This window comes from Oncorhynchus mykiss, chromosome 3 (genome assembly GCF_013265735.2).
Source record: "Oncorhynchus mykiss isolate Arlee chromosome 3, USDA_OmykA_1.1, whole genome shotgun sequence".
Taxonomy (NCBI): Eukaryota; Metazoa; Chordata; class Actinopteri; order Salmoniformes; family Salmonidae; genus Oncorhynchus; species Oncorhynchus mykiss.
Window position 1 is genome coordinate 47,701,916 of NC_048567.1, and position 15,296 is coordinate 47,717,211.

Consider the following 15,296-nt stretch of genomic DNA (forward strand, 5'->3'; position numbering starts at 1 on the left):
TACTACACAACAAGAGAACCGTTACAGTATTTACATTTTACGGCAGATAGTTAACAGTTGTGAGACATGCCAGAAATACAGCAAACCTAAGCCCAGACCAGCTGTTGGTTTGCCACTGGCTTCCAAGTACAATGAAACAGTGGCTTAACATGAGTTAAGACCAAGTGTGTGGTACCTTCACGTCATTGACCACTTCACACCCTTCAGTGGAGGAAGCATTGTGAATACAAAGAAACCCAGTCAAATCGTCAAGCACTTCATTCATTCCTGGATAAGTGTGCATGGCCCGCTCCAGAAGTTGTACAGTGACAATGGAGGAGAATTCAATAATAATGAAATAAGAGAAATGGCTGAGAAATTCAACATGAAAGTAAAGACAACTGCTGCATACAGTCCATGGAGCAATGGACTTCTGGAGAGACATAATCAAACACTCACAGAGATTATGCTGAAAGTGAAGAAAGACAATGAATGTGACTGGAAAACAGCCCTAGATTGGGCTTTGATGGCAAAAAAATGAAATGCACAATGTTCATGGCTACAGCCTGTACCAACTAGTGTTCGGGCAGAACTCTAATCTTTCTCTGTACCAGTGGTGGTAAAAGTAAATATACCTTCAAATATAATGACTCAAGTAAAAGTGAAAGTCACCCATTAAAATACTACTTGAGTAAAAGTCTAAAAGTATTTGGTTTTAAAAATACTTAAGTATCAAAAGTAAATGTAATCACTAAAATATACTTGAACAAAAGTAAACGTATAAATCATTTCACATTCCTTATATTAAGCAAACCAGACGGCACAATTTTCATGTTTTTTTTGATTGAACGATAGCCATGGGGCACATTTCAACACTCAGACATAATTTACAAACAAAGCATTTGTGTTTAGTGAGTCTGCCAGATCAGAGGCAATAGGGATGACCAGGGATGTTCAATGTCCTGTCCTGCTAAGTATTCAGAATGTAACTAGTACTTTTGGGTGTCAGGGAAAATGTAAGGAGTAAAAAGTACATTATTTTATTTTGGAATGTAGTGGAGTAAAAGTAAAAGTTGGCAAAAATATAAATAATTAAGTACAGATACCCCAAAAAACTACTTAAGTAGTACTTTAAAGTATTTTTACTGAAGTACTTTACACCACTGCTTTGTACTGGTTGACAAGCCACCAGCACTAGAAGGGACCAGTGTGAGTGCATGGGTGGGACAGCACCTTTCAGTAGTACCAGCAGTGAGAAAAGCGTTCACTGAAGCAGGTTGTTGAGAGGGAAGTCACAGGGCTCTGCATAAACAGTTTCAATCCACCGATGAGTGTACTACAAACGAGTTGACTGTCAAGAGTGGAAAGGACCTCGAGTAGTCATTGGCCAAGATGGTGTGGTGATATTTGTGAGGAACGGAGGCACCATTGACAGGGTGTATCACTCAAGATTTTTCAAACACTACACAAATTTATTGTTAATAAACTATAGTTTTGGCAAGTCGGTTATAGTTTTGGCAAGTCGGTTAGGACATCTACTGTGTGCATGACACAAGTAATTTTTCCGTCATATTATTTCACTTATAATTAACTGTATCACAATTCCAGTGGGTCAGAAGTTTACACACACTAAGTTGACTGTGCCTTTAAGCAGCTTGGAAAATTCCAGAAAATTATGTCACGGCTTTAGAAGCTTCTGATAGGCTAACTGACATCATTTGCGTCAATTGAGGCTGTACCTGGGGATGTATTTCATGGCCTACCTTCAAATCTTTGCTTGACATCATGGGAAAATCAAAAGAAATCAGCCAAGACCTCAGAAAATAAATTGTAGACCTCCACAAGTCTGGTTCATCCTTGGGAGCAATTTCCAAACGCCTGAAGGTGCCACGTTCATCTGTACAAACAATAGTACACAAGTATAAACAACATGGGATCACGCAGCCGTCATACTGCTCAGGATGAACGTACTTTGGTTCGAAAAAAAGTGTAAAAAAAAGTGAAAAAAAGTGTAAATCAATCCCAGAACAACAGCAAAAGACCTTGTAAAAATGCTGGAGGACACAGGTACAAAGTATCTATATCCACAGTAAAACGAGTCCTATATCGACAACACCTGAAAGGCCGCTCAGCAAGGAAGAAGCCACTGCTCCAAAATCGCCAGAAAAAAGCCAGACTACGGTTTTCAACTGCACATAGGGACAAAAATCGTACTTTTTGGAGAAATGTCCTCTGGGCTTATGAAACAAAAACAGAACTGTTTGGCCATAATGACCATCGTTATGTTTGGAGGAAAAATGGGGATGCTTGCAAGCCGAAGAACACCATCCCAACCGTGAAGCACGGGGGTGGCAGCATCATGTTGTGGGGGTGCTTTGCTGCAGAAGGGACTGGTGCACTTCACAAATAGATGTCATCATGAGGACGGAAAATTACGTGGATATAGTCAAGCAACATCTCAAGACATCAGTCAGGAAGTTAAAGCTTAGTCGCAAATGGGTCTTCCAAATGGACAATGACCCCAACCATACTTCCAAAGTTGTGGCAAAATGACTTAAGGACAGCAAAGTCAAAGGTATTGGAGTGGCCATCACAAAGCCCTGACCTCCATCCTATCAAAAATGTGTGGGCTGAACTGAAAAAGTGTGTGCGAGCAAGGAGGCCTACAAACCTGACTCAGTTACACCAGCTCTGTCAGCAGGAATGGGCCACAATTCACCCAACTTATTGTGGAAGGCTACCCAAAACGTTTGACCCAAGTTAAACAATTTAAAGGCAATGCTACCAAATACTAATTGAGTGTATGTAAACTTTTGACCCACTGGGAATGTGATGAAATAAATAATTCTCTCTTACTATTATTTTGACATTTCACATTCTTAAAATAAAGTGGTGTACCTAATTGACCTAAGACAGGGAATTTTTACTTGGATTAAATGTCAGGAATTTTGGAAAACTGAGTGTAAATGTATTTGGCTAAGGTGTATGTAAATGTCCGACTTCAACTGTTCATGGATAGAGAAAGTGGTATTCCACACACAGCAACCGTCATTGGACGAGTAGCAAAAGCCAAAGGAAAACACCAGAACGGGTACAACTTGCAGTACTCTGAACGAGCTACACTTTCTGGTACAACAGAGTCAGCTGACCTGTCACTTGTAGATAATCTCAGAATTGAACCAATGGAAAATCGAGAAAAACAATGACATCCAAAATGATGATTTACTTGAAATAAAATACATGTAATTTGACTCAGCTAAACTAGAGGAGCTCAGTAATTGGAGGAAAATTTGAGTGTTTGAGGAAGTCCAAGACATTAGCCAAAATGTATCTCAACAAGGTGGGTGTATACCCTTAAAGAATTCTTAACTGGATTAGAAGCAAAAGCTTGGCTAGAGGTTTTGAGGAACTGGCTGCTAAACAACTCCCAAAAGACTCAGACATGACCGACATGCGCCTCAGAGTCACCCAGATTGCTGATGACAGTGATCTGCCAGAGAAAATGGAAACATCAATTCAGAAATTTTGCAGGGAACAGAGCTGTCAAGTGACATTCACGTCCGACCTCCGCCTGAAGCTAAGAGCGAATGAACACTGGAAACTAAAAAAGTGTGTGTATGTCTTGGAAGATGCATCACTTTTCTGTTACAACAAAGTCAAGGCAACAATGCTGAGTACAGGTGGAAAAAAGTCACAAGTGGATCCTGCAGTCTTCTATTGGCTTGATCAAGACTACAATGTGACTGTACTTGCCTGTCATGTTGATGACTTCATCTGGGGTGGCCCACAAACCTTTGCTACAACTGTGATTCCACACCTCAAAGCTGTTTTCCAGGTCGGCCGTGAGGAGCATGATAATTTTTGTTATGTTGGCATAGAGTTTATTACCGTTGACGGAACAATACTGACTCAACAGGAAAGCTATGTCAATAATCTTCAACCCATCCACATGGATTCTTCAAGAGCCGTAGAAAGGAATTCCCCTCTCTGTGGAATTGAAGCTGATCAATTGAGGTCAAAGATAGGTCATATTCTATGGGTTGCTAGACAGAGTTGACCTGATGTAATGTTGGATGGCTGCAACCTGGCATCAAACACAAAACACGCCACTGTACACTGTACATTCATGAGGCAAACAAAGTTGTTTGTGAACTGAAATCATGACATGTGACTCTAAAGTTTCAGCATGTTGTAAAAGATGACTCTCTGAAACTAGTTGTCTTCAGTGATGCTTCGCTAGGGAACCTTACAGATGGAGGCACACAAGGTGGACATCTAATCGTGTTAATGGGTGAAGGCAGTCAAAAAGGATCAGAAGGGTTGTCTGAAACACACTTGCTGGGGAAACGCTTGCTCTTGCGGATGGAATTGACGACTCCATCTTTCTGACAACTCTGTTCTCAGAGCTTACCACTGGTGGAACAAAACTGCACATTCTACCTGTAGTTTGTGTCACTGACAACTACTCCATAGATGATGCTGTCAAGTCAACCAAGTCTGTCACAGAGAAAAGACTTTGTCTTGAGATTAGCAGCATCAAGGAACTTATTCAAGCACAGAGAATCCAGTGGATTCTTTGGTCGGCCACAAAGGGACAGCTTGCTGACTGTCTGACTAAAAAGAGAGGATCCGGTCTTGTGGCAGCTTGAGTAATACAAATAAAATCTTTGTCACACAACCCATTTGTAATGGGTAACTTAAATAATACTTGGGACATTTAATTATTTGATTTGTCTTTAAAGAAGTGGGAGATTGTTAAATTCATGTTTTACGTATCCCTATATTTCTGTTATTACAGTGCTAATGTATCACTCTGTTATTGTTTTACCTGCGTGGTAGTCTCACTGTTGATGGACCTGGCATGAGTACAATGGCAACCATGCATTGTGGAAATACGGTTTAGTAAATGTGGTTAAACTGGAACCTAGTCGTTGTGTCATTTTAAGTTAACAGTTTAACTCTATTTGTAAAACAAAGTAAATGTAAACAAACTGTATAGCTTCAAAACATGGTTAAAACTTTCATTTAGATGTCATGGACTGTCAATGAATTTGAGAGTGGTTGCATTTCTCCAGCCCCATCTCTTAGATTTGTACCGAAACAGTGGCAGTGAGAACTTAGTTTCTGCTTAGCGGAAAGACGCTTTAAAAGTGTCCCTGCTTTGGTCATTTGGTCCTTTATCTGGATGGAGAGCCATCAGGCCATCCTGTGGTGCTTACTGAGTGAATTTCTACTTTAGAGCAGAATTACCGGCATCGCTCCCAGCAAGAGCAGTCAAAGCACTAAGTCATCAGTGTAATACATTGTCCATTTAGGTCATGTCAAGCCGTTTGCCCTCATGTTTTGTCCTGTGTTTCTACCATTATCACACACCTACTCATATGTTCTTCTTACTGGAAGTGTCGCCAGAGCTTCAGTTTCGACCTGAAACGAACCATTGATCATAAAGCACTGCGGAGAATTATTACAGTCTTTTTGTTGGACAGTATTAAAGTCCCAGTGGTAATACAGAGAAACGGTTGATATTGGGAGAGGTACAATGTACCTAGTGGCCACTTAAAAATTATATGCAAGACCTCTTTTGGAAGAGGCAGGAAAGTTGGGACCCATCTAACAAAAGCAACAGTTGAGAGAGGAAAAGCAGGAGAGCTATGGAGCTGCTGGAATGGGGGGGGGGGGGGGGGGGGGGTGAAAGAGACATGAGTTGTTAATGACCAGTCAAAGCAATTTAGGATTGATCCTGTAAATGGTGCAGGAAGCCAAATGGAGCCGGGAACAAAAGTCTAAAAGCATCAGTCCAAAGTAGTACCCTATTTCCTACATAGCTCTACGTTTGACCAGAGCCCTATGGGTCCTGTTCTAAAGTCGTACACTTTTTAGGGAATAGGGTGCCATTTGGCACGCAACCTAAAATCATGGTTCTGTTGTCATTTCTGTGAGTCACCAGGGTTGTCATATAAATGCTGAACAAAACAAATGTGTCTGTGGGGAACATTGTGTTTTGATATAAATCAAAGATGAGGCCCTTGGGTATGGAAGTATTCAAATTGGGATGGGTTTTAAACATTTGCCACAATAACAGTACCCCCATGCTGATAAACATTACCACTTACCAGTACCATCACTATTCGTGTTGGTACAGCATCTCTGTGTACTGAATGAGTAAACACATCTCTTAAGGGTATTCTTTGACTCAGTCCCAAATGGCACCCTACCTGAGTCCCAAATGACACCCTATCCCTTTAATAGTGCACTACTTTTGACTAGGGCCCATAGGGAATATAGTGCCATTTGGAATGTAGACAACACCAAGACAGGTTTTTAGAAATTATTATTGTTGTTTTTGTTATCATCATTGCCTCTTGTGGAAAGCTGCACACTGGAGATAAACAGAGACAGAGTGGAGATAACTGACTCCAGCATTCTCTTATCTGTGGTAGTCTGTTAAAAAATTGGAGTACACCAGCACAGACAGGGATCTGTGTGTGTCTGTCTATCAGATGTCTCTCAGACTTTTTCACAGTAGCAGAACTTCGCTTGTTTGGCCCAACATAAAAGAAACCCATTGTATATGATCATGATGACCAACTGTTGCTTAGAAAGCCTAGTGATCTAGACCAGAACTGCAATGAAATGGGACAGAAGTTCCCAACTCCTCATCATTTGTGCAGCTCATTTCATATGTATGGTTTAGAGCACACAATCTAACGGTGAGAGAGAATGTGAACACTAGACTCTCAGTGGCCTCAGTAGAATGTCAGCCTGGTGCAGCCTAGCAGTAACAAATGGTTCTGATGTACACAACCAGTCAAAAGTTTTATAACACCTACTCATTCAAGGGTTTTTCTTTATTTTTACTATGTTCTACATTGTAGAATAATAGTGAAGACATCAAAACTATGAAATAACACATGGAATCATGTAGTAACCAAAAAAGTGTTAAACACATCAAAATATATTTTATATTTGAGATTCTTCAAATAGCCAACCTTTGCCTTGATGACAGCTTTGCACACTCTTGGCATTAGGACTAGGAGAGAGAGAGGATGGCTCTGATGTAGGACAGCCTATTAGGACTAGGAGAGAGAGAGGATGGTTCTGATGTCGGATAGCCTATTAGGACTAGGAGAGGGAGAGGATGGCTCTGATGTCGGACAGCCTATTAGGACTAGGAGAGGGAGAGGATGGCTCTGATGTCGGACAGCCTATTAGGACTAGGAGAGGGAGAGGATGGCTCTGATGTAGGTCTGCCCATTAGGACTAGGAGAGAGAGAGGATGGCTCTGATGTAGGTCAGCCTATTAAGACTAGGAGAGGGAGAGGATGGTTCTGATGTCGGACATCCTATTAGGACTAGGAGAGAGAGAGGATGGCTCTGATGTAGCCTAGCCCATTAAGACTAGGAGAGAGAGAGGATGGTTCTGATGTCCGACAGCCTATTAGGACTAGGAGAGGGAGATGATGGCTCTGATGTCGGATAGCCTATTAGGACTAGGAGAGGGAGAGGATGGCTCTGATGTCGGACAGCCTATTAGGACTAGGGGAGAGGGAGAGGATGGCTCTGATGTAGGTCAGCCCATTAGGACTAGGAGAGAGCGGATATCTCTGTTCCAAGTGACACCCTATTCCCTATATAGTGCACTACTTTTGACCAGGGCCGCTGTATTCTCCTTAGTGCTACTTCTGTCAACTGGTGCTACTTCTGCAAATACATTTCGTAGCAAAAAGTGCTGAAGGGCTTTGGGGCTTATTACATCCTAGAGACAAAGATATCCATTCGAAATGGGCCTTCATCTCTGGAAACGGCTGCTTTCCCTCTTAGTGCCGCATGTTCTTATGGCTGAGGAATGGGCCGCAGTGTTATTTTAGATTTGGATGAAAACGTTTATATTTTTGAATCAAAACCTGCTGCTTCAAGTTTTTCACTTTGTTACATCATCACACTGCTGCATACCAACATTTCTGTTCCAACCCCCACCACCTACTTTGTTTTAGAGAAGGATAGAGGCCTACTTTATTTTTACTTCGTTAGACGGTAGTGCTAATCAAATCACATTTTATTTGTCACATGCTTTGAAAACAACAGGTGTAGACTGACAGTGAAATGCTTACTTACGCTGTTACTGTAGTCTATACCTGTTGTTTACGAAGCATGTGACAAATAAGATTTAATTTGCACTACCGTTTTGATTTTCAAGAGGTAAAGGACAAAATACTAATTTATCACAAGTAGTAGGCAGATGTGTATGGGTCCCTTTAAACAGATTTACACACAAGCCTTGGCTGGTTCCTGTAGACATGACCATTACTGTGAATAATAGTAGTCATGCTTGCCTTCATTCTCAAAGTCATCCGGTATGTGCCACCTGCTGTAACTGTGATCTAATATTTCCCTCTGAGCTCTATGTATTTACCTAGTGGATGTTAAATCATAGCCACGTTCCTCCTTTCAACTCCCATTCATTACGGGCTAATGCAATAGCAGGTTGCAGGTGGCCGAATGGCGCCGGGCACAACACCAGCGACCTGAGACACGCTCCAACACCCACCTCAGCCGCTTAATGAACGCATTTTGAAAGCCCTTTGCACCCACCTGGCACTAGGCTCATTCAAAGCAACACTTTGTATTTGAGCAGATATGCAAATATTAATTATTTTGTGCACTGTGGTGCTTTAAACTCATTGAATATATGTATTTTAGAAAACATAAAGAGGTTACGCTTCTCTGCACTTCTCCTGACCCCTTAGTAGAATGATTCAAATGGTTGTATTCAATGTAATTCAATGGAGAGCCATCACAGCTATAGAAAAGAGCATCAATACTTAAATGTCGTGGATACGTTATATAGACAGCAGAACCTTTTAGGTCTTAGAAATACTGAGTCAATATCACAGTCAGACCCCTTCATATTAATTCTGATTTAGGGTTTATTAACCCAATCTGGAGGCCTGTATGGCGATATGGGAGAAAACTCAGTGAGACACAAATAACCCCGGTGAAATATCCTCCCGAAAATGGACATTTATTGCTGCAGCTCTGAACAAATTCTCTCAGTTAACGACCTGTCTGAGAAATATAATTTCATATGTGAAAGAAATATGCTCTCTTTTATTTTCAAGTTTTCTACTCCGCTAGCCAGCACCTCGCCCAAATAGGTGTGCGTTTATTTTTCTTCTATATGTGAAAGAAATAACATCTTTATGCAAATAGGCCCATTGCACTTTGTTTGGATAGAGAGAGATTCGATCACGGCTCCGTGTTGGCAAAAAATAAACAACAAATTCCCTCCTGACTGTTTTACTTCTAGGAATGACAAAAGGTCATTTAGCCCTCTCTGTAAAGCAGCTTTCTGATATATGTGAATAAGTCGGCAGCAGTGCAAAAGGTAAGGGGAAAGATATATAGACACGGTGAGGTATAATGTTTGTGATCACATGGCATATATCTCAAGCTATTCTGAAGTTATGGTTTCTGTAGAAAATTGCAAATGGGGGTTGTTTCCATCCGTAAAAGAGAAGGTTTGTTTACATTATGTATCACATATATCAAAAATGAATAATGCAGCGACAAAGTCAGGCGGCAGCCCTGACATTTTCTACATTACTTAGTAAAACGATGAGATCAACTTCTCATTGTCATGAAATATACAGTAGAGACATCGAGTGACATACCGTATATCGTTTTTTTTATCCACTGTAATTATGCCAAGAATCTTTAATTTTTTATAAAATCTTCCACGTTCACAGGCTGTGCTTAATATATGTGGTGTTTAGTTGTTTGTGTTATAAGTCTTTGGTTGTGTTTCATTATTTACAGCTGGGAGGACGTATGCCAAGCTGACATGTCACACCGTAGTTTCTCTGCTGGTGGAGTGAACTTGTAATGATCTAGATCTACATAGAAATAGACTGAAACTCCCATGCTGCCACACTCAGGATGTAGGTCTTCATGTGATGGATATCGTATGTTGCTGTGGTGTCCTTGACCGACTGATACAGATGTCATGCTACAGCTGGCACCCTGCTTCTCCAGTTAGCCTTGCAATGGTCTCCATCTAAACCTTCAGAATCAGCTGTTTCATAAATTATTAGCTACTAGTGCATGTCTACAAACTGTGCACCTTGACACACGACACTGTAAAGTCATGGCCTCTCTGGTATTCTGGACTGTGTATGTCCCAAATTTCACCCTATTACCTATATACAGCGGGGCAAAAAATAATTTAGTCAGCCACCAATTGTGCAAGTTCTCCCACTTAAAAAGATGAGAGAGGCCTGTAATTTTCATCATAGGTACACTTCAATTATGACAGACAAATTTAGAGAAAAAAAATCCAGAAAATCACATTGTAGGATTTTTTATGAATTTATTTGCAAATGATGGTGGAAAATAAGTATTTGGTCACCTACAAACAAGCAAGATTTCTGGCTCTCACAGACCTGTAACTTCTTCTTTAAGAGGCTCCTCTGTCCTCCACTCGTTACCTGTATTAATGCCACCTGGTTGAACTTGTTATCAGTATAAAAGACACCTGTCCACAACCTCAAACAGTCACACTCCAAACTCCACTATGGCCAAGACCAAAGAGCTGTCAAAGGACACCAGAAACAAAATTGTAGACCTGCACCAGGCTGGGAAGACTGAATCTGCAATAGGTAAGCAGCTTGGTTTGAAGAAATCAACTGTGGGAGCAATTATTAGGAAATGGAAGACATACAAGACCACTGATAATCTCCCTTGATCTGGGGCTCCACGCAAGATCTCACCCCGTGGGGTCAAAATTATCACAAGAACGGTGAGCTAAAATCCCAAAACCACACAGGGGGACCTAGTGAATGACCTGCAGAGAGCTGGGACCAAAGTAACAAAGCCTACCATCAGTAACACACTATGCCGCCAGGGACTCAAATCCTGCAGTGCCAGACGTACTGGCTTAAGCAGGGGGACACATGTCCAGGCCCGTCTGAAGTTTGCTAGAGAGCATTTGGATGATCCAGAAGAAGATTGGGAGAATGTCATATGGTCAGATGAAACCAAAATATAAGAAGAAGAAGAAGTAAGAAGCATTTCATGGTCCTGGAGTGGCCTAGCCAGTCTCCAGATCTCAACCCCATAGAAAATCTTTGGAGGGAGTTGAAAGTCCTTGTTGCCCAGCAACAGCCCCAAAACATCACTGCTCTAGAGGAGATCTGCATGGAGGAATGGGCCAAAATACCAGCAACAGTGTGTGAAAACCTTGTGAAGACTTACAGAAAACGTTTGACCTCTGTCATTGCCAACAAAGGGTATATAACAAAGCATTGAGATAAACTTTTGTTATTGACCAAATAATTATTTTCCACCATAATTTGCAAATAAATTCATTAAAAATCCTACTTGACCAGGTCCTATAGGGTTCTTCTCAAAAGTAATGCACTATGTAGGGAATATATATGTATGCTGCAATTAGTTGGTTGTAATTTTGGGTAGAACAGATATTTCCAGATATCTTTGTTCAATGCATGTGTGACATAATTCCACCAGTCCTATTTATGATATAATTTATATAAATGAGTATATTTGAGTTTAACTATAATATTTGTTGTAATATTTGTTCTGTCTTTTCAGGTGGATTAAACTGAAATTACAACCAACTTTCTATGGCTTGTTCTAAAAATAGCGATATTTTGGAGATTTCATTATCAAATAACCGAAATGAGAGGTTGTAATCTGAATAAAGGGGGAAAGGCCATTCCTGAACATGGGGTGAGACATTCTTACTAATCTGCTAGAGAACCAGTTTGGATCATTTCTGCCCTCTGAATTCATATGTATTATATAAATAGGCCTGTTTAATTTTGTCTGGCTTGCCGTTCCAACTAAATATTTTTTACATCTAATTTAAAAAACAAGTTGCAAGGCCAATAGGTAAACCGGGCATGTGACTAAAGAGTTAATCAGGGTGATTTTTTTCCCCCTAACCATGGGAGCAAGATCTTATCTATTTTTACTAACTTTCTATTACTGGCCCAACGCTCTAACCACTAGGCTACCTGCCATCCCAAATACCCAAATAAATACAGAGTATGTCCACTTCACCGTCAGACCATTCTATTGGTAAACTACACGGTAATCCCCCAAACATTTTTAAGTGATCCAACACGAATATTTATCATCATTTGATTGTAATCCAGAGAGGTTAGAAAAAGTATCTAGATCCTCTATGAGGCTGTGGAGGCATCCAAGTTGTGGACTTAAAAGAAAACATGAATCATCAGAGTACAATGACACCTTTGTTTTTAAGCCCTGGATTTCTAGCACATTGATATTATTGTTGGATCTGACTCTAATAGCTAACATTTCAATGGCCATAATAAGTAGATATGCCGATAGTGGACAACCTTGTTTAATCCTGTTGACAGTTTATACTTTCTGAGAAGTAGCCATTATTTACTATTTTACACCTAAGGTTACTTTACATAACTTTAACCCATTGTATAAGAGATTCTCCAGAATTGAAATATTCCAGGCATTTATATATCAATTTGAGTCGTACTTTATCAAAAGCCTTTTCAAAGTAGGCTATGAATACCAGGCCTGGGTTCCCAGATTTTTCATAGTGTTCTATTATTTACAGGTTTGGTTTGCGTATCAGACTGTGATTTACAGTCCCACCTCCCCTAAGGACAGCGGTGTTGGTGGGCCGGAGAGGCAGATTAGGAGGAAATACAAGGTTGAGTGGCTTATTACAGAACATACCTGGCTCTGAAAAAGGGAGGGAAGGAAAGAGAGAGGAAGGGAATGGGCGCAGTAAAGAGTAATGTTTGTGAGATCAAAGAGAGACATAAAATGCATTGAATTGTACTTAGAAGATCAGAGATAAATGCCACTGGGTCTCCTATAGGGTTTGAAAGTAGTATGCAGACAGAGACCACTGTTAGTCATTCCTTAACATTCCACTACAGATAAGTGTACATCAGAATCGAGTCTAAAATCACAGATCAAAAAACGAATGCATCTCTGAAAGAGTCAATCATTAGAACAATCAATTATTTCATCCTCTGGGCTTTTGAGTTTTTACTCATGAAGCCAGCTGATCTCAAATCCGTTTTGGCTAATGCTGCCCCATAGAGATTTGTACTGTGTAGTAGTCTGGAGGTGTCTGTCTGCTCTGAAGAGATATGCTAGTGGATCAGATGAAGGGTGTGGTCGGCTGAGACAGGCTCGTAATGGAACAGCCCTCCGCTCACACTAACATCCAGATGGATGATGTCACTCAGACAGAGACAGTGGCTCTGGGTCTTGAATCTTCCTGAGGTGAATCAGAAAGCACCACTATTCTCTCTCTCCCTCACTCTGTGGTCTCTGAGGATTTATTTGTTTGGATACCAACATTCATCCAAGATTGGCGGAATCTACCACAGCCCACAGTAAAGTGTAGCATCCACTGAATGTGGGCCTCGAACTACTGCTAGGATTAGTCTGTTTTGGCATGGCTCAACTGAATGCAAAGCAGGAGGTGAGCCTATTGACTGTTGTATCATAAATGTGTGGTTTGTCACTGTATCTTATGCGTATAAATTAGTTGGAGCATACTTGCATGCATCGGTCTTTAAAATAGAATACATACATACAGTATAGTAATTTGAATTAAAACAGAAATGGCAAAGATTTATTAATTAACCTGTCAGCATATTAATGGTATCTCATTTAGTTTTTTTCCCGTTTTCGTTGTTTTCGACCTGCTATCATGCAGACGTTAGATGAGGTCACTTCTCAAGTCTCGAAACTCTTGGCACACTACTATCAGACAGCTTAAGGCAACAAGTTAACCAGTTGAATACGTACTTACATAACATAGTTGTCTGATTGTAAACAGGACTTGCATAAAAGCATTAGCCTATTTTCCTCATTCTATTATTTGAATCGATGGTAGGCCTATATACAGTACATAATGTAACAACATGAGTGCCTTAACCAGTAGTAGGCTATTCAAACATTGTGTCTGTAGTATGTGTATGTCTCTGTTGCTCTCCTATTCCATTGAGGTGTGTGTGTGTGTGTGTGTGTGTGTGTGTGTGTGTGTGTGTGTGTGTGTGTGTGTGTGTGTGTGTGTGTGTGTGTGTGTGTGTGTGTGTGTGTGTGTGTGTGTGTGTGTGTGTGTGTGTGTGTGTGTGTGTGTGTGTGTGTGTGTGTGTGTGTGTGTGTAAGCGAGAACAGCCTAACTTCCTGACCACAGTTCCTGCGTCAGTGTTTATTTTTATCATGGAATGACTAACCAGGCCCAGCACACGATTCCAAGAGATAAGATTCCACATGAATGTACAATCAGAGAGTATTGTTTATTAAGCTTTATTGCACCTTATTATCCATTGACATATTCAGACACTTCTGTTGTCCCTTTTCTCAAGAAGGAAATAATACATATTGTGGTTGGGTCCAATTGTTGGCGCTCAGTGAAAGTACAACTAAATGCTTTATATTTTCAACTTGAATGGGAGCAAGCTTTGTCTCACGCGAGCCAGACCATAGCCTGCCGTGTGTGTGTGTGGTCTCACCCTTGCTGACCCCAGTCCTGACCAATCTCTTCTCTTCTGGTCTCATCAGCTCTGACGGTGTCGGCGGGCCGGGGGAAGATGGACGTGTGTGGCTTCCTGCTGGAGCAGGGGGCTATGGTGCAGCAGATCAACCGCAGGGGGGTCTCACCTCTCTTCTGTGCTGTCAGACAGGGACACTGGCAGGTGAGGAACACACACACTGCTTGCCTCAAACTACAATTACACTTCAAAGTAACCATGACGATTTACCCTGGGGAAGTAGAGTTTACTGTAAGTCTGTGTGTGTGTGTCAGATTGCAGAGCTGCTGCTGCAGCATGGTGCTGACGTGAACATCAGTGACAAACAGGGACGGACACTACTCATGGTGGCGGCGTGCGAGGGCCACCTGAGCACGGCCGACTTTCTGCTATCAAAGGGTGAGTTACCACGACGCTACGCTAGATAACGTCTGTGTCCGTGGAAGTTGCGGAGGTGAGGACAGCTCATAATAATGGCTGGAACAGAGTAAATGGAATGGCATCAAACGCATGGAAACCATGTATTTGATACCGTTCCACGTATTCCGCTCCAGCCATTACCAGGAGTCCATTCTCCCCAATTAAGATGCCTCCAACCTCCTGTGGTCTGTGTCCCAAATGGCACCCTTCTTTTTACCAGGGCTCATAAGACTCTCAAAAGTAGTGCACTATTAAGGAAATAGGCTGCCATTTGGGATGCAAACATCTGCTTTTTTTTCTAAAGTCAAATGAAATTCAAATTTAGAGCATTCAAATTTCAAT

At 41.2% G+C, this 15,296-nt stretch overlaps 1 protein-coding gene across 6 annotated transcripts in view; it reads left to right on the forward strand.

Annotated features, from left to right (window-relative positions):
• Window positions 1–15,296, forward strand: part of LOC110520058 (protein TANC1) — a 277,467-nt gene that overhangs the window by 254,539 nt on the left and 7,632 nt on the right. For all 6 annotated transcript variants that reach the window (XM_021597043.2, XM_021597046.2, XM_021597045.2 and 3 more), the window contains 2 exons: window positions 14,566–14,699; window positions 14,810–14,933. In XM_021597043.2, coding sequence (XP_021452718.2) covers window positions 14,566–14,699; window positions 14,810–14,933 — 258 coding nt within the window. The remainder of the gene's footprint in view (window positions 1–14,565; window positions 14,700–14,809; window positions 14,934–15,296) is intronic.